Raw genomic sequence first — 24,752 nt, 5'->3', positions numbered from 1 at the left:
GACATGTTGTAATCTATTCTCATCCGTTAAAATACATTGGACACGGCATCTTTCTAACTGGGAAAAACCCTTTTTCTAACACCGCTGCTGTTACTTCTCCCGGAACAAGGACGGTGGGGTCTGAGAGACCTAAAGTGACAGAGATGAGGAAAAAAGACGCCGAGCAGCTGGGTTCAAAGTCTGAATGAATCGGCTGAATGAAGCCCGATACGCTTCTTAATTCAATATTCTGCCCATTTCACCAGGCGCTGTGACTGATTAGATGATGCATTTACCATTTCTCTAACGATTATCTCATCCCTGGGTTTTTAAAACTCCATTGCCCTGAAAGAGTAGATTTTTCTGCATCTGCAGCTCACACCCAAATTCCTCAGAATAATTCCCTGGAACGCAGAACATGGAATAACAAGAGGAACAAACAAGAGTTGGAACAATTGTTTGTTAACGTCTTGCTAACTAAAAAAAGCTGCTCATTTTTGCCCCTTTTCTCCCTCTTTGTTTTCAGGGCTTAGTATTTCTTCTTTTTCAGGACTCGGTGTTGAAGAGTAGATGATTCAACAACCCCATACACTATTCTGGACAAACGGCTCTCTAATCGTTTCTTGAAAACCTCCAGTAATAGAGCATCCCACAACGTCTGGAGGCAAGGCGTTCCACTGGTTAATTGTTCTCACTGTCAGGAAATTTCTCCTTACTTCTAAGTTGCTTCTCTCTGATAAGCTTCCACCTATTACTTAATAATAACAACAGAATAACAGAATTGGATGGGACCTCGGAGGTCTTCTAGTCCAACCCCCTGCTCGAGCAGGAGACCCTACACCAAGGGTCGGCAACCTTAAACACTCAAAGAGCCATTTGGATCCGTTTCCCAAACAAAAGCAAACACCGGGAGCCACACAAAACCCTTCCCGTTGCCTGACTATTTCTTGAGCAGCCACAAAACTAGCAGATGTAGTTGAATTAAACATTCTGTTTTCTTCTGAAATTTTTCTTTTCTTGGATTTATCCATGGTTGGCCTACCGGGAGTTGAAAAACTCAATAAATTGTGTGCTGGCAGTTGTCTCACATCGGTGGTTGTGACTCATATTTTGAGCGACAGGGAGCCGCAACAGAGGGATGAAAGAGCCACATGCGGCTCCAGAGCCACAGGTTGCTGACTCCTGGCCTAAACCATTCCAGACATTCAGAGAACCGGCAGCAAAAATCCCTGCCCTCCCACCCATGCCCACCCAGTCGCCCCGTTGCCCACTTGCCGCTTCTTTTAAAAAATGCTTTTCAAAGGTTAAAAAAAAAAAGGTTCTGATGATCACAGCTGAGCCGCGCGATTGTCAGAGCCTTTTATTTATTTTTTTACTTTTAAAAAGAGTTTTTTACAACCTGTTCGGGCGAACAGGTTGTAAAAAAATGCTTTTAAAAGTAAAAAGAAAGAGAGGCTCTGATGATCATAGCTGAGCCGCTCTTTTAAATACCTTTAAAAATAAAAAAAATAAAGTAAAAAAAAAAGATTGCGCTCCACAGCTGATCATCCCCTCCCACGCGCGCTGTTTTACTTAATGCCATGCCTCCTTTTGGCGTGTACTGCGCACCCATTTGCACCTAGCATTTGGTGCATGGTGCGCACTGCGCTTGCGCACACGCAGCACGTGTGCGCAGCCAGCGATCCGGTAGTTAACCGGTTCAGATTTCACCACCGGTGCTCTGCCTTCCTTATGGTCCAACTTTCACAGCCATCCATTGCAACTGGGAAAACCATCGCCTTGACAATATTACAACTACTTTCCTGCAAAGAACACTTGCTGCCTGCGAGAGCGAAATCTCATTAGCCAGAAAACAGAGACCGGAGCTGCCTATTTATTATCGAGCCATTATCTGGCCTGACAACCTGAGCTGCTTGAGAAACAGAGAAACTGTGCCTTGATCATGATCAATCCCCAGGCGTCTCTTGTTCGGAGGGTGGTTTAAAGGCTGCTTAGACCAGCAGAACTGGCCGTCTGTGCCAGGGTGTCAGGACTCGATGGCGTTTTTATTTATATATTTGATTGGCTTTAGAAGCTGCCTAATTCCCAGATGAATTTGAATGGCTCACATCTCAAAGGGAAGACATAATAAAAATGAGGGGGGGGAGGGAAACCCAAGATATGTACATCTGTGGGCGGGTGGGATGGGGGGGAGGAAGACAATCCATCATACGAGAAAACAAGCGCACAGGCTTGACAATCTTTGCTGACATCAGACAGGGGCTACCTAAAATAGCCAGAGCTAGTTACCAAGAGGGTGTTTGTAGCTCAGGGTTGAACTGTGTGGTCCCTGGTGGTCTCTGAGCTTAGATGTTGGCTTGCGGTCCTTTCAGTACCTGAAACCTAGGTAACATCATCAGTGCTGGAAGAGAGAGGGGTTTGTGGAGAGGAGGAGGAGGAGGAGGAGGAGGAGGAGGAGGAGGAGGAGGAGGAGGAGGAGGAGGAGGAGGAGGAGGGGAACAGGAGGAGGAGGAGGAGGAGGAGGAGGAGGAGGAGGAGGAGAAGAAGAAGAAGAAGAAGAAGAAGAAGAAGAAGAAGAAGAAGAAGAAGAAGAAGAAGAAGAAGAAGAAGAAGAAGAAGAAGAAGAAGAAGACGACGACTATGGAGTCCTTGGTGTCTCTGAGCTTGGATGTATTCTTGGAGACATTACATTACCTGACAAGGTAACATCGTCAGTGCTCGAAGGTAGTGGTGTTTGTGCAAGGCTGGTCTGCATGGAGCTTACCAGAAGTTGCTTAGAGGCTCCAATAATTGTTTTTGTCTGGTGGTCCCTGTTTTTCTATTTCCCTTTTTTACCTGCTTTCGAACTGCTAAGTTGGCAAAAGCTGAGACAAGTCACGGGAGCTCACTCCATCATGCAGCACTAGGGATTCGAACTGCTGAACTGCCGACCTTTCAATCGACAATCTCAACGTCTTAGCCACTGAGCCACCTTTGGGGTGTCTATACCCACACGCAAACAGGCAGGGTGAAAGTTAACCTCTGTGCCTTTGAAACAGCATCACATCTACGCAAGGCTGGTCTGCATGGAGCTTACCAGAAGCTCTTTTAAGAGAGTCTTCGGTCCCCACGCAGGACCATGTGTGAATGTGTTGCTTAGAGGCTCCAATAATTGTTTTTGTCTGCCTCTCCTCCTCCACAGTCTCAGCACGGGGTTCTTCGGTACTCACTGTTTGTACTGTGCCGTTATGAATTTTTTATCATCCTTTGGAATCCACCCAAGGACTGTTGGCAAGGAGGCTGCCTTAGATATCGAAATGATAAATCGGACTCCACCCCAAAAAATAATAATAATACAGGTAGTCCTTGGCTTGCTTACAACAACAATAAGTAAGCACTACTGCAATGCTCTCTACATGGGGCTCCCCTTGAAGGGCACCCGGTGGCTCCAACTGGTCCAGAATGCAGCTGCGCAGGTGATAGAGGGAGCTACTCGTGGTTCCCATATAACACCTCTCCTGCGCAGGCTGCACTGGTTGCCGGTGGTCTTCCGGGTGCAATTCAAAGTGTTGGTCACCACCATTAAAGCGCTCCATGGCACCATGGACCGGATTATTTACGGGACCGCCTGCTGCCACCAACAGCCTCCCACCGACCTGTGCGCTCCCACAGGGAGGGTCTCCTCAGGGTGCCGTCAGCCAAACAATGCCGGCTGGTGACCCCCAGGGAGAGAACCTTCTCTGTGGGTGCACCCACCCTCTGGAATGAGCTTCCTCTGGGGTTACGATTACTCCCCGACCTCTGGACCTTCCGACGCGAGCTCAAGACTTTTTTATTCCACAGAGCAGGGTTGGCCTAAAATACTATTGTTTTAAGTGGGGTTTTATCATGGTTTTTTGGATAATTTTTAATAGGTACACTGAGAGCATATGCACCAAGACAAATTCCTTGTGTGTCCAATCTCACTTGGCCAATAAAAAATTCTATTCTATTCTGTTTATAAATATTGTTTTTATGTTGGCTTTCCCTGAGTCCTTCGGGAGAAGGGCGGTATAGAAATTTGATAAATACTAAAATACTAAATACTAATACAATTGAGTCCAAAAACTTCAGCGGCTAAGCAAAACATCGGTTAAGTGAGTTTTGAAACCGTTTTATGACCTTTCTTGGCGCAGTCGCTGAGTGAGTCACAGCAGTTGTAAAAATTGGTCACACGGTTTGTTAAGCGAAATCTGGCTTCCCCGTTGACTTTGCGTGTGACAAGTTTGCAAAAGGGGATCATGTGACCCTGGGGACCAGAAGTGGTAGTTAGCCAGTTCAGACCGGTTCGCCGGAATCGATAGCGGAAATCGCAGGTGGGTCCGCCCGTCCCCCCCCCCAGCTCTATGCCATCCTCTTTAGGCATGTTTTTGAGGCCGGGTGCATGTGCAGAAGGCAGGCACATACGCAAACCGGCCATGCATATGCACAAAGCAAGAGTGCAGGTGCACAGCAAACTGGTAGTAACATACCGCTTTTTTCGGAGTATAAGACACATCGGAGTATAAGATGCACCTTAGTTTTTGGGGAGGAAAATAAGAAAAAAGCTGATTGGCAGGTGGATCGGGCTCCTGGAATATCCCCTAATCAGCTGTTCCCAGAGGTGAATTTTAGCAACAGGTTCCTTGGTTGTGAGTTCTGTGGAACGACTTGCCACCAGAAGCTGTTGGTGCTCCATCACTGGAGGCTTTTAAGAAGAAACTGGACAGACATCTGTCTGAAATAGTATTGGATCTCCTGCTTGAGCAGGGGGTTGGACTAGAAGACCTCCACGATCCCCTCCAACTCTGTTCTTCTGTATCATGTGTAGGGTTCGAGAAGGATGATGCTAACCATGGTTTAAAAGAAGGCTAAAAGACGGACTTACCGGATGGTTGGCTGGTCTCCACTCAGCTGCTTAAATCGCCGGTGTAGGTTCTCAATTTGATCCGTAGTAACTACCGAGACAAGACAAACAAGGTTGGGGGTTTTTTAAAAGCAATTTGGGAAAAACACATCATGAACATTTTTAAATTTTCTAATTATCCTCTGAAGTCTGTATCTGTCTTGTTGGGTTGCAGAACCAAACCAGACAGTTATAGAAGTGCAGATGACAGACTCAATAATTCCAGCTGAGCCAGAAAGAATGAAATATAGGATAGGATAGAGCAGGGGCTGATGGGCGGGGCCAGCTGATTGTCGGAACTACCAGTTCGCCTGAACTGGTAGCAGCCCACCACTGGATTTAGGCAGAGCTGGCAACAAAGTCGGACAGTGATGAGGCTGAGGAAGAACATGGGCCAGTCCTGGAGGCTGGGGAAGGCCCGGATGAGGGCTCTGTGTCGGAGGCAGAGGTGGGGCCAGGGCCATCAGGGAGGGAGCTGCGGACTCCAGAGCCTCCAGAGGCTGACAGTGGTGAGGCAGAGGAACAGGAGGAGCCTGTTCCTAATGCACGCATGAGAAGAGCTGCCAGAAGGCAAGAGCAGCTCAAGCAAAGAGGACGACTCGGGAGTAGGGCCAAGAGATGATTGACCCCTCCCATAAGGCTTAAAAGACCAGCAACGGCGTTTGGGCTCTTTGCCGGAAAACAACATTGATAGCTTCGTCTTGTTGCATTTGTTTTGTATTGGTGTCTTCTGAACTTTTGCCAAGAAAGGCCTTTGGCAGTTTACCTAATTGGACCAAGGTTTGTGATAGGACTGAGGAATTTGTGTTGGGAGGAATTTGCTTTAATTTAGTAGAACTACGCTGAGAACGAAGTAATTCTCAGCTGTTCGAAGTAAGTTTGTTTGTTTTTACACTGACTGAGTTTCCTACTGCCTACTTGGGCCTGGGTCACAACAAGGAGAAGCAGAGGGAGAGCTCGGGAAGGAGTCAAGTGAGCAATAAGCTCAGAATCCTAACGTTCCCACAAATGGTTTAAGTCCAACCTCTCTTGAATTCTGTTGAGTCTTATCGAGTGGAAATTTAGTGCTGACCCTTAACTGATTAGATTCTTGCGGATAGGTGTGAGCAATAAATCAACTTAAATGGAGCTCAATGACTGATTTTTTTCTTAATTTTTGCATTTGACAATATGTGAAAAATTAAAATCAACCCGGAAGGCGAGGGAGGACTGTTTTCTCCCACCAGACGGAACAAAGCCAACTGGTTCCCCGCCCTCCCTCTCAGCCTTCTTGGTTTTTCTACCATCTGCTCTTCTTCTGAAGAAGGAAGTGACAAGACAATTGACAGCCTTGTATTGAAGTTATTTACTGCAAAGGGGAATCGAATCGAATCGAATCGAATCGAATTTTTTATTGGCCAAGTGTGATTGGACACACAAGGAATTTGTCTTGGTGCATATGCTCTCAGTGTACATCAAAGAAAAGATACGTTCATCAAGGTACAACATTTACAACACAATTGATGGTCAATATATCAATATAAATCATAAGGATTGCCAGCAACAAGTTATAGTCATACAGTCATAAGTGGAAAGAGATTGTTGATGGGAACTATGAGACGATTAATAGTAGTGCAGATTCAGTAAATAGTTTGACAGTGTTGATGGAATTATTTGTTTAGCAGAGTGATGGCCTTCGGGAAAAAACTGTTCTTGTGTCTAGTTGTTCTGGTGTGCAGTGCTCTATAGTGTCGTTTTGAGGGTAGGAGTTGAAACAGTTTATGTCCAGGATGCGAGGGGTCTGTAAATATTTTCACGGCCCTCTTCTTGATTCGTGCAGTATACAGGTCCTCAATGGAAGGCAGGTTTGGTAGCAATTATTTTTTCTGCAGTTCTAATTATCCTCTGAAGTCTGTGGTTTTTCTTGTTGGGTTTCAGAACCGAACCAGACAGTTATAGAGGTGCAAATGACAGACTCAATAATTCCTCTGTAGAACTGAATCAGCAGCTCCTTGGGCAGTTTGAGCTTACTGAGTTGGCGCAGAAAGAACATTCTTTGTTGTCCTTTTTTAATGATGTTTTTGATGTTAGCTGTCCATTTGAGATCTTGCGATATGATAGAACCTAGAAATTTGAAGGTTTCTACTGTTGATACTGTGTTGTCAAGTATTGTGAGAGGTGGAAGTATGGAAGGGTTTCTCCTAAAGTCTACCACCATTTCTACGGTTTTGAGTGTGTTCAGTTCCAGATTGTTTTGGTTGCACCACAAGGCTAGTCGTTCGACCTCTCGTCTATATGCGGATTTGTCATTGTCTCGAATGAGACCGATCACTGTTGTGTCATCTGCGAACTTCAGTAGCTTAACAGATGGATCATTGGAGATGCAGTCATTGGTATACAGAGAGAAGAGAAGTGGGGAGAGCACACAGCCTTGGGGGGGCCCTGTGCTAATTGTACAGGTATTTGATGTGATCTTGCTTAGCTTCACCTACTGCTTCCTGTTTGTTAGGAAGCTTGTGATCCATTTACAAAAATTTTTTATTATTTTTTTTGCAACAAACAAACAAAAAGAAAATACATTATTACACCCTTGTGCTATACATAAAAGGAAGATTTGGGTCTTCGGATATATCCTCATGATTGCCAAAATCCACGTTCTCGAGGTACAGGTACTGAAGCGTCCAATGTTCCAAGCGCAAAGTCCACAAATGGTTTCCAAGTCTTCCAGAAAATATCTTCTTTATACACACCACTTCTAATTTTAATATCACATGTCATTTTATCATTTAAAGCTAATTTCCACATTTCAGAATTCCACTCTTCTATTCTAAAAATCACATCTAGTTTCCAATATCTAGCTATTATAATTCTACCTATTATAATCATAATTCTAATCAATTCTTTTTCATATTTTGTTAATTCTATTTCCTTAATTACCAACAATAATATAGTTTCCACTCTCAATGTTATTACTTTCCCCATCATTTCAAATATCATTTTCTCCAATTGTTGCCAAAACTTTGTAACCTTATCACAATTATACCACATATGTTCATAAGTCCCCAATTCCATCTCACATCTCCAACATTTTTTACTAGTTTTTTTATCCATTTGTGACAATCTTACTGGAGTCAAATACCATTTCCAAACAACTTTATAATTGTGCTCTTTAATCCTTATAGATAAAGTTCTCATAATTCTACTCTTCCAATTCACATTCCAATCTGATTCTGGTATTTCAGTATTAAGATCTTTTTCCCAATTTGTCCTCATCACTCTTTGTAATTTTTCATCAGAATTTATAATCTTATAAACCCTACTAACGAGTCCCTTTAGCCCAATTTCATCTTTCATAATCCGAGTATAATATTTAATACTCTTCTAACAATATCACTCATGTATCTACCCTTCACAAAGCCTACTTGATTATAACTTATATATCTATCTATAAATCTATTTAATCTATTACTTATAATAGCAGTAAATATCTTTGCATCCTGATTAATTAAAGAAATGGGCCGATAGGACTCAATCCTTTCTAAATCTTTATCTGGTTTAGGAATTAGGGATATCACCGTTCTATTCCATGACGAAGGTACTTCCCCACCATGTAATATTCCATTGAATAATTTTTGCAGTCTTGGTATTATTAATTCTTTAAATTCTTTATAAAACTCAACAGGTAATCCATCCTCACCTGGAGCTTTCCCTAATTTTAATTTTTGTATTATTCCATTAATCTCATCTTGTGTTATATCTTCTTCCATCAATTCCTTATATGTTTGATCAATTTTCACCACATACTTTTCTAAATAGCTTTGCAATTTTCCCCGATTAATTGGTTTCTTTGAATATAGATTCTGAAAAAAGTTTCTAACCACTTCACATTTCTCTAATTTTTTATAACATCTTATACCTCTATCATCTATCAAAACTCCAATTTCTCTCTTCTCTCTTTTATCTTTCGCCATCTTTGCCAATAATTTAGAATTTCTATTACTAAATTCAAAAATTCCTATTTAAAATCTCAAATTTCTTTTACTAACTCTGTATCTTCTTCTATCATTTTATTTCTTAACATATTAAGCTCCTGAAGAATTTTTTTCTTTAGTAAGCAAAATTGATTTTCCAATTCTTTGAATCCACCCAAGGACTGTTGGCAAGGAGGCTGCCTTAGATATCGAAATGATAAATCGGACTCCACCCCAAAAAATAATAATAATACAGGTAGTCCTTGGCTTGCTTACAACAACAATAAGTAAGCACTACTGCAATGCTCTCTACATGGGGCTCCCCTTGAAGGGCACCCGGAGGCTCCAACTGGTCCAGAATGCAGCTGCGCAGGTGATAGAGGGAGCTACTCGTGGTTCCCATATAACACCTCTCCTGCGCAGGCTGCACTGGTTGCCGGTGGTCTTCCGGGTGCAATTCAAAGTGTTGGTCACCACCATTAAAGCACTCCATGGCACCATGGACCGGATTATTTACGGGACCGCCTGCTGCCACCAACAGCCTCCCAACTACCTGTGCCCTCCTACAGAGAGGGTCTTCTCAGGGTGCCGTCAGCCAAACAATGCCGGCTGGTGACCCCCAGGGAGAGAACCTTCTCTGTGGGTGCACCCACCCTCTGGAATGAGCTTCCTCTGGGGTTACGATTACTCCCCGACCTCTGGACCTTCCGACGCGAGCTCAAGACTTTTTTATTCCACAGAGCAGGGTTGGCCTAAAATACTATTGTTTTAAGTGGGGTTTTATCATGGTTTTTTGGATAATTTTTAATAGGTACACTGAGAGCATATGCACCAAGACAAATTCCTTGTGTGTCCAATCACATTTGGCCAATAAAAAAATCTATTCTATGCTATTCTATTCTATTCAAATGGTCTTCTCTCTTTTGTGGTTTTTAGAGTAGATTTATTCTTCTTTATTTAACAACGAAGTTATCGATTTATAATCTGCTTCTGTGAAAAGGGTCATCTTTCAAATGATATTTTAAAAATAACATATGGTTATCGTTCTGTTTTATCCAGGTCAGGCTGTTATGTAAAATAAATAGCATAAACCAACAGGTGTCGTGAGAAAAAAAGGCAGATTAATAAACGAGCAGCAAATTATTAGTAACGCGACTGGTAAATGCATTAATAATACTAAGGATTTAAGAGTTTAGGAAATGCAAATGTCTCTGGTCTGGAATAAAGATACGTTGCACTAAATTTGGTCCTGGCTGATGATAACTGTTTGAAAATACAAATTATCTTAAAACCGCAGACCTTTTGAATTAGGCCTGCTCATCATAAATATTGACATAATGTCTTTTTCACTTACACAAAACCACCAAGAATCCTTACGGAGTTCCTGCTATTCCTGTTATTCTTAAACGACAGCTCAGCTCTAGAGTAATTGCCTGAGTGTTGTTTAGTGAGGGAGGGATCTTTTTCCTTAATTTTTTTCTCTTTTTGACTTGGACGAATGGCCCTTATTCATTTGAAGACCAATTTTATTTCAAGCAGCTTTCATTTATATTTGCACTGGGGGGTTTATCTGCTCTTCAGTTTTAACTGCTGATACTAGAGATAACTGTAAAAAAAATGATTTTTTTTTTTAAAAAAAGCCTTGATTTTATGCTTTTTATGTTGCTCAGGGGTATCGGTAAGATATGCTCAAGAATAGCCAAGTCCTGAAATTTTTAATTTGATTATTTTTATTCTAGAGGATATCTTGCCGATATCCCTGAGCAACATAAAAGCATGTGAGTAACCATAAAACTAAGCCCACGTTTCATGTTTCGTGTAATGTTTAATTTAGAGTAAGACATTATCCGATTAACTATTTGTATTTGTACTTAGGGAAATCTGAAATCTTATCTATCTATCTATCTATCTATCTATCTATCTATCTATCTATCTATCTATCTATCTATCTATCTATCTATCTTTATCTACCTACCTACCTACTACCTATATCTACATACCCACCTACTTTATTTTATTTATTTATTTATTTTGTCACAACAGTATATATAAGCATAAGCATGAAAGTAACTATATAATATATAAGCATATATATAAAAGCATAAGCATGCAATAACTATATTAATTGGATATAATGAAAGAAAACAATAGGACAGGAACGGTAGGCATGTTTTTGAGGCCGGGTGCATGTGCAGAAGGCAGGCACATACGCAAACCGGCCATGCATATGCACAAAGCAAGAGTGCAGGTGCACAGCAAACTGGTAGTAACATACCGCTTTTTTCGGAGTATAAGACACATCGGAGTATAAGATGCACCTTAGTTTTTGGGGAGGAAAATAAGAAAAAAGCTGATTGGCAGGTGGATCGGACTCCCGGAATATCCCCTAATCAGCTGTTCCCAGAGGTGAATTTTAGCAACAGGTTCCTTGGTTGTGAGCTCTGTGGAACGACTTGCCACCAGAAGCTGTGGATGCGCCATCACTGGAGGCTTTTAAGAAGAAACTGGACAAACATCTGTCTGAAATGGTATAGGATCTCCTGCTTGAGCAGGGGGTTGGACTAGAAGACCTCCACGGTCCCCTCCAACTCTATTCTTCTGTATCATGTGTAGGGTTCGAGAAGGATGATGCTAACCATGGTTTAAAAGAAGGCTAAAAGACGGACTTACCGGATGGTTGGCTGGTCTCCACTCAGCTGCTTAAATCGCCGGTGTAGGTTCTCAATTTGATCCGTAGTAACTACCGAGACAAGACAAACAAGGTTGGGGGTTTTTTAAAAGCAATTTGGGAAAAACACATCATGAACATTTTTAAATTTTCTAATTATCCTCTGATGTCTGTGTCTGTCTTGTTGGGTTGCAGAACCAAACCAGACAGTTATAGAAGTGCAGATGACAGACTCAATAATTCCAGCTGATCCAGAAAGAATGAAATATAGGACAGGATAGAGCAGGGGCCGGTGAGCGGGGCCAGCTGATCGTCGGAACTACCAGTTCGCCTGAACTGGTAGCAGCCCACCGCTGGATTTTAGGCAGAGCTGGCAACGAAGTCGGACAGCGATGAGCCTGAGGAAGAACATGGGCCAGTCCTGGAGGCTGGGGAAGGCCCGGATGAGGGCTCTGTGTCGGAGGCTGAGGTGGGGCCAGAACCATCGGGAAGTGAGGTGTGGACTCCAGAGCCTCCAGAGCCTGACAGTAGTGAGGCAGAGGAACAGGAGGAGCCTGTTCGTAATGCACGCATGAGAAGAGCTGCCAGAAGGCAAGAGCAGCTCAAGCAAAGAGGACGACTTGGGAGTAGGGCCAAGAGATGATTGGCTCCTCCCATAAAGCTTAAAAGACCAGCAACGGTGTTTCGGCTCTTTGCCGGAAAACAACATTGATAGCTTCGTCTTGTTGCATTTGTTTTGTATCGGTGTCTTCTGAACTTTTGCCAAGAAAGGCCTCTGGCAGTTTACCTAATTGGACCAAGGTTGGTGATAGGACTGAGGAATTTGCGTTGGGAGGAATTTGCTTTAATTTAGTTGAACTACGCTGAGAACGAAGTAATTCTCAGCTCTTCGAAGTACGTTTGTTTGTTTTTACACTGACTGAGTTTCCTACTGCCTACTTGGGCCTGGATCACAACAAGGAGAAGCAGAGGGAGAGCTTGGGAAGGAGTCAAGTGAGCAATAAGCCCAGAATCCTAACATTCCCACAAATGGTTTAAGTCCAACCTCTCTTGAATTCTGTTGAGTCTTATCGAGTGGAAATTTAGTGCTGACCTTAGCTGATTAGATTCTTGCGGATAGGTGTGAGCAATAAATCAACTTAAATGGAGCTCAATGACTGTTTTTTTTTCTTAATTTTTGCATCTGACAATATGTGAAAAATCAAAATCAACCCGGAAGGCGAGGGAGGACTGTTTTCTCCCACAAAGCCAACTGGTTCCCCGCACCCCGCCCTCCCTCTCAGCCTTCTTGGTTTTCCTACCATCTGCTCTTCTTCTGAAGAAGGAAGTGACAAGACAATTGACAGCCTTGTATTGAAGTTATTTACTGCAAAGGAGAATCGAATCAAATAGAATAGAATAGAATAGAATTTTATTGGCCAAGTGTGATTGGACACACAAGGAATTTGTCTTGGTGCATATGCTCTCAGTGTACATAAAAGAAAAGATACGTTCATCAAGGTACAACATTTATAACACAATTGATGGTCAGTATATCAATATAAATCATAAGGATTGCCAGCAACAAGTTATAGTCATAGTCATAAGTGGAAAGAGATTGGTAATGGGAACTATGAGACGATTAATAGTAGTGCAGATTCAGTAAATAGTCTGACAGTGTTGAGGGAATTATTTGTTTAGCAGAGTGATGGCCTTCGGGAAAAAACTGTTCTTGTGTCTAGTTGTTCTGGTGTGCAGTGCTCTATAGCGTCGTTTTGAGGGTAGGAGTTGAAACAGTTTATGTCCAGGATGCGAGGGATCTGCAAATATTTTCACGGCCCTCTTCTTGATTCGTGCAGTATACAGGTCCTCAATGGAAGGCAGGTTGGTAGCAATTATTTTTTCTGCAGTTCTAATTATCCTCTGAAGTCTGTGTTTTTCTTGTTGGGTTGCAGAACCGAACCAGACAGTTATAGAGGTGCAAATGACAGACTCAATAATTCCTCTGTAGAACTGAATCAGCAGCTCCTTGGGCAGTTTGAGCTTACTGAGTTGGCGCAGAAAGAACATTCTTTGTTGTCCTTTTTTAATGATGTTTTTGAAGTTAGCTGTCCATTTTAGATCTTGCAATATGACAGAACCTAGAAATTTGAAGGTTTCTACTGTTGATACTGTGTTGTCTAGTATTGTGAGAGGTGGAAGTATGGAAGGGTTTCTCCTAAAGTCTACCACCATTTCTACGGTTTTGAGTGTGTTTAGTTCCAGATTGTTTTGGTTGCACCACAAGGCTAGTCATTCGACCTCTCGTCTATATGCGGATTCGTCATTGTCTCAAATGAGACCGATCACTGTTGTGTCATTTGCGAACTTCAGTAGCTTAACAGATGGATCATTGGAGATGCAGTCATTGGTATACAGAGAGAAGAGAAGTGGGGAGAGCACACAGCCTTGGGGGGCCCCTGTGCTAATTGTACAGGTATTTGATGCGATCTTGCTTAGCTTCACCTGCTGCTTTCTGTTTGTTAGGAAGCCTGTGATCCACTTACAAGTCTGTGAATCGGCCACTGTTCTCAGAGCAACAATGGGCTGGCAAACCTGGACGGATCCTTTAGCGCTGCTGGGCTCTCCAAACCTGGCAACTTTTAAGCAGAGGTGAAATCCAGCAGGTTCTGACAGGTTCTGGCGAACTGGTAGCGGAAATTTTGAGCAGTTCGGAGAACCGGCAAATACCACCTCCGGCTGGTCCCAATCATTTGTCCAGAATGGTTTAGTTTAGGTTATCCTGCTTGAGCAGGGGGTTGGACTAGAAGACCTCTGAGGTCCCTTCTAATCCTATTATCCTATGTTATAGAACATGGTGGTTTTGGCTAATGAAGGATCGACTTTGGGAAGCGCTGTGCTAGCATCATCCCTACCAACTCCCTTTCCTCCCAACTGAACGGGAACAAAAATTGTAGGAAAATATGAAGGTTTTGTTTTTATAAGAGACCTGAAGTTTCTTCTGGTAATCAAGAGAAGGAAATGGGCTTCCTTCCTTCTCTCTTGAGGATGGATGTGTGTGTGTGGGGGGGGGGAGAGGTTGCAATTAGGATGCAGGGAGCCCCACCTTTCAAAGAAAATGCTTCCATTAGCAGCTAGCTTGCAATTTGAGAATAACCCGCCAGCCGCAATTAGAAATGAGGCACCTTTCCTGCAAAAATAGGATCATTTCATTTATGAAATTAAGATTTTTCTATCCAAAGCTGTAGAACGTAGGCTTAAGATACAGAAGGATCTTGACAGACTTGGAACGTTGGCCGCTGTCTAACAAAATGAAATTCAAGGGTGAAAAAAAAGGAAGATTCTACGTTTAGGCAAGGAAAACCAAATGCACAGGTACAGTATATGTGGTTCCTTGCTCAATAGCAGTAACTGTGAGAAGGATCTTGGAGTCCTAGTGGACAACCATTTAAACATGAGCCAGCCATGTGCAGCAGCTGCCAAAAAAGCCAACACAGTTCTGGGCTGCATCAACAGAGGGATAGAATCAAGGTCACGTGAAGGGTTAATACCTCTTTACAATGCCTTGGTAAGGCCACACTTGGAATATGGTGTCCAGTGTTGGTTGCCATGATGTAAAAAAGATGTGGAGACTATAGAAAGAGTGCAGAGAAGAGCAACCAAGATGATGATGAGACTGGAGGCTAAAACATATGAAGAACGGTTGCAGGAACTGGGTATATCTAGTTTGATAAAAAGAAGGACTAGGGGAGATGTGATAGCAGTGTTCCAGTATCTCAGGGGCTGCCCCAAAGAAGAGGGAGTCAAGCTATTCTCCAAAGCACCTGACAAGAAGCAACGGATGGAAACTAATCAAGGAGAGAAGCAACTTAGAACTAAGGAGAAATTTCCTGACAGTGAGAACAATTAACCAGTGGAACAACTTGCCTCCAGAAGTTGTGAATACTCCAACACTGGAGGTTTTTAAGAAGAGGTTGGATAACCATTTGTCTGAAGTGATGTAGGGTTTCCTGCTTAAGCAGGGGGTTGGACTAGAAGACCTCCAAGGTCCCTTCCAACTCTGTTATTCTATTCTATTCTATTCTATTCTATTCTATTCTATTCTATTCTATTCTATTCTATTCTGTTCTAGCAGGAAATCTGCACCTGAATTTGTGAATCTTTCATTTTTGTTTTAGTCTACTGCATTACCAGTATTATTAATAGATGAATATTCACTCCAATGATACTTTTTCAGTCTTTCGCTATAACTTGTCTTTTTAAGAGTTATGTTGTTGTTGTTGCTTTTTTAAAAAAATTATCCCATCTTTGTATCAGCCACTCAAGAGGACTGTTGGTACAAAGCCAACTCTAAAAGTTTAGTAGCTCCAGGGAATTTTAAATATCTGAATATTTAGAGAATATTCCTCAAATATCTCTCAAATATTCCTCAAATATCTCTCAAAAACTGAGAGCATACGCACCAAGACAAATTCCTTGTGTGTCCAATCACATTTGGCCAATAAAAAATTCTATTCTATTCTATTCTATTCAAATGGTCTTCTCTCTTTTGTGGTTTTTAGAGTAGATTTATTCTTCTTTATTTAACAACGAAGTTATCGATTTATAATCTGCTTCTGTGAAAAGGGTCATCTTTCAAATGATATTTTAAAAATAGCATATGGTTATCGTTCTGTTTTATCCAGGTCAGGCTGTTATGTAAAATAAATAGCATAAACCAACAGGTGTTGTGAGAAAAAAAGGCAGATTAATAAACGAGCAGCAAATTATTAGTAACGCGACTGGTAAATGCATTAATAATACTAAGGATTTAAGAGTTCAGGAAATGCAAATGTCTCTGGTCTGGAATAAAGATACGTTGCACTAAATTTGGTCCTGGCTGATGATAACTGTTTGAAAATACAAATTATCTTAAAACCGCAGATCTTTTGAATTAGGCCTGCTCATCATAAATATTGACATAATGTCTTTTTCACTTACACAAAACTACCAAGAATCCTTACGGAGTTCCTGCTATTCCTGTTATTCTTAAACGACAGCTCAGCTCTAGAGTAATTGCCTGAGTGTTGTTTAGTGAGGGAGGGATCTTTTTCCTTAATTTTTTTCTCTTTTTGACTTGGACGAATGGCCCTTATTCATTTGAAGACCAATTTTATTTCAAGCAGCTTTCATTTATATTTGCACTGGGGGGTTTATCTGCTCTTCAGTTTTAACTGCTGATAACTAGAGATAACTTTTTTTTAAAAAGCCTTGATTTTATGCTTTTTATGTTGCTCAGGGGTATCGGTAAGATATGCTCAAGAATAGCCAAGTCCTGAAATTTTTAATTTGATTATTTTTATTCTAGAGGATATCTTGCCGATATCCCTGAGCAACATAAAAGCATGTGAGTAACCATAAAACTAAGCCCACGTTTTATGTTTCATGTAATGTTTAATTTAGAGTAAGACATTATCCGATTAACTATTTGTATTTGTACTTAGGGAAATCTGAAATCTTATCTATCTATCTATCTATCTATCTATCTATCTATCTATCTATCTATCTATCTATCTATCTATCTATCTATCTTTATCTACCTACCTACCTACTACCTATATCTACATACCCACCTACTTTATTTTATTTATTTATTTATTTTGTCACAACAGTATATATAAGCATAAGCATGAAAGTAACTATATAATATATAAGCATATATATATAAGCATAAGCATGCAATAACTATATTAATTGGATATAATGAAAGAAAACAATAGGACAGGAACGGTAGGCATGTTTGTGCTCTTATGCACAAACCTACCTATCTTATCTATCTATCCATCATTTAATCTATCATATATCATCTGTCCGTCTATCTATCTATCTATCTATCTATCTATCTATCTATCTATCTATCTATCTATCTATCTCTATCTACCTACCTACCTCCTATATCTACGTACCTACCAACCTATCTTATCTATCTATCCATCATTTAATCTATCATATATCATCTGTCTATCTATCTATCTATCTATCTATCTATCTATCTATCTATCTATCTATCTATCTATCTATCTATCTTTCTCTATCTACCTACCTACCTACCTACTACCTATATCTACGTACCTACCAACCTATCTTATCTATCTATCCATCATTTAATCTATCATATATCATCTGTCGGTCTATCTATCTATCTATCTATCTATCTATCTATCTATCTATCTATCTATCTATCTATCTATCTATCTATCTATCTATCTATCTATCTATCTATCTATCTCCTGCAGTGGATAGACAATGGCTAAAATGATGACACACACACACCATATATCATATGTTTTGTGTCTCTGTGTATGTATTGTTGATTTGGAACCTGCTTTTTGGGATGTTTGTAAAACACCCCCCAAAAAAGATTTTCACTTTTTCATAGTTATCTTTTCTACTATAGTTGTGGTTATTTTTACTGTTGTCTTCCATCAGGCACACACACATGGGGGGGGGAGGAGGGAGAGGGGGAGAGATGCATAGTAATTCTAGATGGTGTAAACATATTGCAAACCTCTTTGAGTACAGCAATCAGAAAGGATTCCATAAACACAAAATGGGGTTTTTTTTGGTGGTTATTTATTAGATTTATAGCCTGTCTTTCTACCCATTGGTTAAAGGTAGACAAAATGAACCCAAATGACTTGTCTCGTTTTTCCTCTCTTCTCATCTCATAATGGAATTTTGTTCAGTTCCTTTCGCCAGCTCCACTTTATTCCCTCTTTTAATTAGCCCGCGTTTCAACAACGCAGTCTTAACAGCCGTGCCCAATTGCAGGTAATAAAAAAAGTTTTTGGCTGCTCTTCAATGCCAAACAGTTTTGTTTAACGGGTGGGCATAAATTATTGCATCCTTATATCCCACTCCTAGTCCAGTTTAAGGGAGGCCGTGACTCTCCAGCTACTGCTGGACTCCAGGCCCCATCAGCCACCGTGAGCTCAGCCAAAGGGCCCCGAGGGGAGCAATTTCAGTCCGTTTGGAAAAAGGAGGAGGATTGGACATTTGGACAGAAAATGTTATGGCAGCCTGGAGTGTGGTGTAGAATTGCTTCAACTCCATAAACAGGTTTTGTTTTAAGCTAATCCAAAATCCCATCTCTGCCCAGTAAAACAAAAGCGGGAAGAGAGCTTGGAGGGCCGTAACCATCTTTCGAAGATGGCTTATCTTGCTAGAGTTGTGATGTGGGAAGATTGGCTTTGTCCGTCTGCTGGAATATCTTATTTATTTTATTTATTTGTCAATTATATATAAGATAACAGGTAAAAGCATAAACATAATTTGGAGTAAGTAAAAAAGGAATATTAGGACAGGGACGGTAGACACGCTGGTGCTCTTATGCACGCCCCTTACAGACCTTGTAGGAACGGGGTGAGGTTGACAGTAGACAGTCCAAGGTTAAAGTTTTGGGGGTTTGGGGAAGAAACCATAGAGTCAGGTAGTGCATTCCACGCATTGAGCACTCTGTTGCTGAAGTCGTCTTTCCTGCAATTGAGCTTGGAGCGGTTTATCTTGAGTTTGTCTCTATCATTTGCATAATTATTATTATTTGCATCTGAATCTCGTCTCACTCAGCTTCTCTGCTCAGCTCCTCTATTTGGGCATAAAGTGGTTTAAAGTGCCAGACTAGAAGAGATTACACTCCAAAGGATGGATTTCAAACCAGGGTTGTTTCTCTTAGGAATAACAGATACGAAAATGGAGAAAAAGTTTGTATTACATAATATCGCACCTACTAACGGCGGGCAGGATCAGCCTTACACAACCGTGGAAATGGATTAACACGCCACCTGAAGAAACAGTAATTAAAAAGATGCTCAAATGTGCAGAAATGGATAAGATGATAATGGAGATTAAAGAAAGAGACAAATCGGACTATTATTATAAAGTATGGAATAGATTCTATATGTGGCTAGAAAATAGAAATCAAAATAAGGAATAAGTTTGTGAATTGAATTTTGACTAACAGAAAACCAAAAGTACTGCATATCGGCAAGAGTAAAATGCCAAGTATGTAAATAAATAGGATGCAAATATATATATAACAATTTTGGTTACTAGAGTCGTTAAGATGGCTATATAAAACTAAAGGATTAAATAGAAGAATTGAATTTAAAAGCAAAGACAACTGTCGATGCAGAAAGTTGTAAAAATATTATATAATGTTGTTATTTATGTTTTGTATTTTACCATTTGGTGTATGTGTATGTTTTCTTTCTTTCTTTTTTCTGTTTTTGCCTTTTTCTGTTACGTCTCTGGTTTTAAAGGTGTAAAATATTCAATAAAAATTATTTTTTTTTTAAAAAATTAAGTGCCAGGCTAGAAAGTGGGAGATCACCAGGAGACTGAGAGTTCTAGTCCCACCTTAGGCATGAAAGCCAGCCGGGTGACTTTGGACCAATCACCAGGAGACTGTGAATGCTAGTCCCACCTTCGCATGAAAGCTGACTGGATGACTTCAAGCCAATCACCAGGAGATTGTGAGTTCTAGTCCCGCCTTAGGCATGGAAGCTGACTGGGTGACTTCAGGCCAATCATCAGGAGACTGAGTTCTAGTCCCGCCTTAGGCATGAAAGCTGACTGGGTGACTTTGGGTCAATCCGTCCTTCTCAGCCCAACCCACCTCACAGGGTTGTTGTGGGAAAAAGAGGAACACTGGGGACTACCAACTCAAACCAGTTACATCTCAATAAAGTGGTTTTTGTTTTTAAAAAAGGCAAAAACTAAAGAAAAAGAATTAGTCATATGTTCTCCTTCACAGAAGAACAGGGTTGGAAGGGACCCTTGGAGGTCTTCTAGTCCAACCCGCTGCCAAAGTCAGAGATTCTGTATATACCATTCTGGACTGCGCAGCCTCTTCTTGGAAACCTCCAGTGAGGGAGCACCCACCACTTCTCATAATCAGGAAATTTCTCCTTAATTCTAGGTTGCTTCTCTCTTTGATAAACTTCCATCTGTTACTTCTTGTCTTCTTCTTAGATGGCTTGGGAGAATTTGCACAGGTGAGTTCTTTAGTGACACTTTAGTGACATGATTTTATATGTTGATCTATTTATATAGCTGCCCTCAAGTCACTCCGGGCAGCTTGCAAGATTCAGAGACAAACACCCACGACATCAGGGCAAAGAGCCTGTGTGAATATCCTTTGGTTTGTCTATCGGTTGGTAGATTTCCCCGACTTTTAATGTTACTTAATTCCCAAAGAATATTTTTCCCTGGGTTTTTTTTTTTAACAGCTTGGAAACACTGTTGGGCAAGCCAGCCTGTCCAATGAATCAAAGAAGTAGCTTAAAAAACAAAAAAAAACTTTAGCAAAAAAACCTCCCCAACAACCTCCCTTGTTCCTGGGATAATAAACCTGCTCCAAAAATTCTCCCAAATAAAAACCCAGAAGGGTTTCAAAAGCGCTTTGAGATTAAGAGCCAAACTCTGGGGAAACTTAACTCATTCTTTTTTTTAGCCTTGTTGTGGGTGGGGTGGGGTGGGGGCAAAGTCACTTGATTGTGAGTGGAGCGGCTACATAAATCTGACATATTTGTAAAGTAAAAATGAAAATAAAAATGCAGAACCTAAAGCATCCCACTTTGCCAGTTTTATCTAGGGCGCAGCCGCTGCTATTTCATAATCGTATCAGCCACTTAAGGGTGAAAAATTTAATAAGAAACGAGAGCTGCTTTTTAAAAGAAAGAAAAAAGCATTTGATCCATTAGAATGGACATCAATTTTTCCTCTTTTTTTTTTTGGCGTGTCTGTCTGCAAGACGATGCCGCCCGATTTTACTGGTGAAGGAGGCAGCCAAATGAAATATATTTCTGACCCTTTTCTCAACCTGGGCTATTGAGAATCGGTGTCTCTTACGACGCAACTGCTCCTTCCCTTCAGCTTCTTATTAAATCTTTTAAATCCAGGAGGACAGGACAGGCTTAATCTCCCTGGCTTGTTGTTTCCATTCCGTAAAATGATTTGAGTGCTGCTGCAAAAATGGCGCAAGGTAAACTATTCCTGTGCATGGTGCCAGCCAGCCGCCCCGTTGCACCTTCCACCCTAAAGTTTTCCAGTCTCCCCGGATCTCCCATGCCACAGTTTCTGAGTTTATGGGCTGGCCGCTGCACCGTTTTAAATATTTCCCTTCCTTCTTGACTTGGCATGTCTTTCCCAAGGACTTTTATTTTTATTCTGGCTGTATATGGCCTTCTGCAAACTCTAGGGCTTCCCTGAAAACCTCTTTTCTTTCTTTCTTTCTTTTCTTTTCTTTTCTTTTCTTTTCTTTTCTTTTCTTTTCTTTTCTTTTCTTTTCTTTTCTTTTCTTCCTTCCTTCCCTTTCTTTTCTTTTCTTTTCTTTTCTTTTCTTTTCTTTTCTTTCCTTCTTTCCTTCCTTCTTCCTATCTTTCCTTTCTTCCTCCTTTCTTACTTCCTTCATTCCTCCTTCATTCCTCCTTTCCTCCTTCCTTCCTTCCTCTCCTTCCCCTCTTTCTTTCTTTCTTTCTTTTTCTTTCTTTCTTTTTCTTTTTCCTTCTTTCTTTCCTTCCTTCTTCCTATCTTTCCTTTCTTTCTCCTTTCTTACTTCCTTCATTCCCTCCTTCATTCCTCCTTTCCTCCTTCCCTTCCCTTCCTTCCCTTCCTTCCTTCCCCTTTCTTTCTCTTTCTTTCTTTCTTTCTTTCTTTTCCTTTCTTTCTTTCCTTCTTTTTCTTTCCTTCCTTCTTCCTTTCTTTCCTTCCTTCCTTCCTCCTTTCTTTCTTACTTCCTTCATTCCCTCCTTCATTCCTTCTTTCTTCCTTCCCTTCCCTCCTTCCTTCCTTCCTTCCTTCCTTCCTTCCTTCCTTCCTTCCTTCCTTCCTTCCTCTCCCTCTCCATGCTTCTCCAGGACTCCCTAGCCCCCCCACCACTCTCTCCCGCTAAAGAGTGAGTTTGCCAAGTGCAAAGTGCCCCCCCCCGCCTCCCCCGCCCGGCAAAGCAGTAGCTTGGAAAGGCCGCGACACCAAGGTCCGTAGGCAGGGAAATTGCTTAACAGCCCGAAGGGTTCCCCCACCCCACCCCACCCCCGTAACAAACTTCCCCAAACAGGCAGAACGTGGTCGGAAGCCTTGCGCGGTCGCGAGAAAGCGAGCGCAAAGCTGCTCTCCGGGCGCTTGGCGCGACACCCGCAACTCAACCCAACCCAACCCAACCCAACCCAACTCCGTCCTGGGCGCCCTTGAGGATGCTGTCCCAGCCCAGCAAGGGGTGGCTGGTGGTGGGCAGAGAAAGGCATCAGCCTCGCCCTGCTCCTCCTCTTCCTCCTCTTGGGGAGGAGGCTGGAGATGCCACCCCCGAGAACGTGAAAAGTCAAAAATAAACCCCACGAAGGGGAGACCCTTCCTTGGACTCACAGCCGGTCTTGTGGGCGAGTTGCCGGGTCTCCTCGGAGATCGAGTGGGAAGAGCCCATGCCTGGGCTAAGGGTAGGGTGGGGGACAGCAGCAGGCTGGGGGTCCCGGCTGGATCAGGGCGAGCGAAGGAGGGAGATGGGGAAGGGGCGCATGGGCCCCGGAGTGCTGGAGCGGAGCGCCCACTTGGCGGCTGCGGAGTTTTAAGGCTGGAGGCAGCATGAAGGCGAAGGGGGAATATCCAGAAAGAGAGGAGGAGGAGGAGGAGGAAGGAAAGAAGAAGGTTCCCCCAGGGTCCCAACGCCTGCCTGCTCGTGGCTGAGACGCACCACAGCACAGAAGCTGGAGTAATTGTCTAAAACTCTAAACAGCCTTGCTATCCTGGGGGAATGGCTCCTATTATTATTATTATTATTTTTCCACTGGTCCCAGTTATCCCTGGGGAGAGGAGAGGCAGCGTAGCAACCAGAAAACCCTTCTGCATCTTTCGCAAATTTGATCAGAGGAACCAACCGATGTATTTTTTCTTTCTTTCTTTTGGAGAAGGGATTTTAAAAGTCAGCAGAGGAGGGAGAGGAAGGGTCTGGCTGCCAGCCTCGAACTCCCTCCAGGAGTGGAAGCTCTGGTCCATTAGCTCACCAAGGACCGGGTGTTCTTCTCCAGCCTCTCTTGCAGCTGAACAAATCATGATTAATTCATACATGGGAGTTGGAGGCTGCCAAGAGTTGGCCCAGCTACCCAGGGAAAAGAAATATCTTCTGTTGCCATTGGAGAATAGAACAGAACAGAACAGAATAAACAGAGTTGGAAGGGACCTTGGAGGTCTTCTAGTCCAACCCCCTGCCCAGGCAGGAAACCCTACACCACTTCAGACAAGTGCTTATCTAACCTCTTCTTAAAAACTTCCAGTGTTGGAGCATTCACAACTTCTGGAGGCAAGTTGAATGCGACAAGGAGTTGTGCCTTTTTGTCGTGTAAAAATGTGTTGTGTGATCTCGGGAGTGAGATCGACAAATTGAACAGGTTAGGAGTGGTTTTGATGCCTTCCCTGTATAGCAGGAGTATCCACCTTTGTGGCAACTTTGAAAACCTTGTGGACTTCAACTCCCAGAATTCCCTAGGCAGCATGGCATCCCTTTGACCTAGCCATTATAAAAAGGTAAAGATAAAGGTTCCCCTCGCACAGATGTACTAGTCGTTCCCGACTCTAGGGGGCGGTGCTCATCTCTGCTTCAAAGCCAAAGAGCCAGCGCTGTCTGAAGACGTCTCTGTGGTCACATGGCCGGCATGACTCAACGCCAAAGGCGCATGGAACGCTGTTCCCTTCCCACCAAAGGTGGTCCCTATTTTTCTACTTGCATTTTTTACCTGCTTTCGAACTGCTAGGTTGGCAGAAGCTGGGACAAGTCACGGGAGCTCACCCTGTGACGCGGTGCTAGGGATTCGGACCACTGAACTGCCGACCTTTCGATCGACGAGCTCAGCCTCTTAGCCACTGAGCCACTGAGCCACCGCATCCCTTAGACGGCAAACAATATTGAGACTTTTAAAGACAAATAGGCAGTTGTGCCAAGGAAAAAGATGGAAAACACTTCATTATTATTATTATTATTATTTTTACTTGCAGAGATCAGCAATTGTGTTGCCCAAGAACTGCTTTTTAATTCAGTTTTGTAAATGGCTTTGCCACGGGGTGCTGTTACAAAAGGCGGAATGTTTGGAGAAAATGGCATTTGTTTGGCACAAGGTTTAAGCAAGGTGAAGTTCATCCCAGGTCTTAATGTGCTCTAAAGACAAAGGGAAAGGAAAGGATTTTGTTGAAGAAAGCGCTGGGGTGGCTCCACTTTCTTCAAAGATATAATAGAATAGAATAACAG

The 24,752-nt window shown here is 42.2% G+C and overlaps 1 protein-coding gene across 2 annotated transcripts in view; it reads right to left on the bottom strand.

Annotated features, from left to right (window-relative positions):
* Positions 1-23,101, bottom strand: part of TESC (tescalcin) — a 41,490-nt gene extending 18,389 nt beyond the window's left edge. Inside the window, exons 1-2 of one of the 2 annotated variants that reach the window (XM_058158837.1) lie at positions 22,880-23,101; positions 11,503-11,572 (exon numbers count right to left, since the gene is read on the bottom strand). In XM_058158837.1, the coding sequence (XP_058014820.1) occupies positions 11,503-11,572; positions 22,880-22,937 (128 nt within the window). In that variant the 5' untranslated portion in view covers positions 22,938-23,101. Of the gene's footprint in view, positions 1-4,864; positions 4,935-11,502; positions 11,573-22,879 lie in introns of both variants that reach the window. The other variant, XM_058158836.1, reaches the window with a different exon arrangement.
* Positions 23,102-24,752: the final 1,651 nt, after the last annotated feature.

Source organism: Ahaetulla prasina, chromosome 15 (assembly GCF_028640845.1).
Source record: "Ahaetulla prasina isolate Xishuangbanna chromosome 15, ASM2864084v1, whole genome shotgun sequence".
Taxonomy (NCBI): domain Eukaryota; kingdom Metazoa; phylum Chordata; class Lepidosauria; order Squamata; family Colubridae; genus Ahaetulla; species Ahaetulla prasina.
This window is presented reverse-complemented; position numbering and strand designations above follow the sequence as displayed.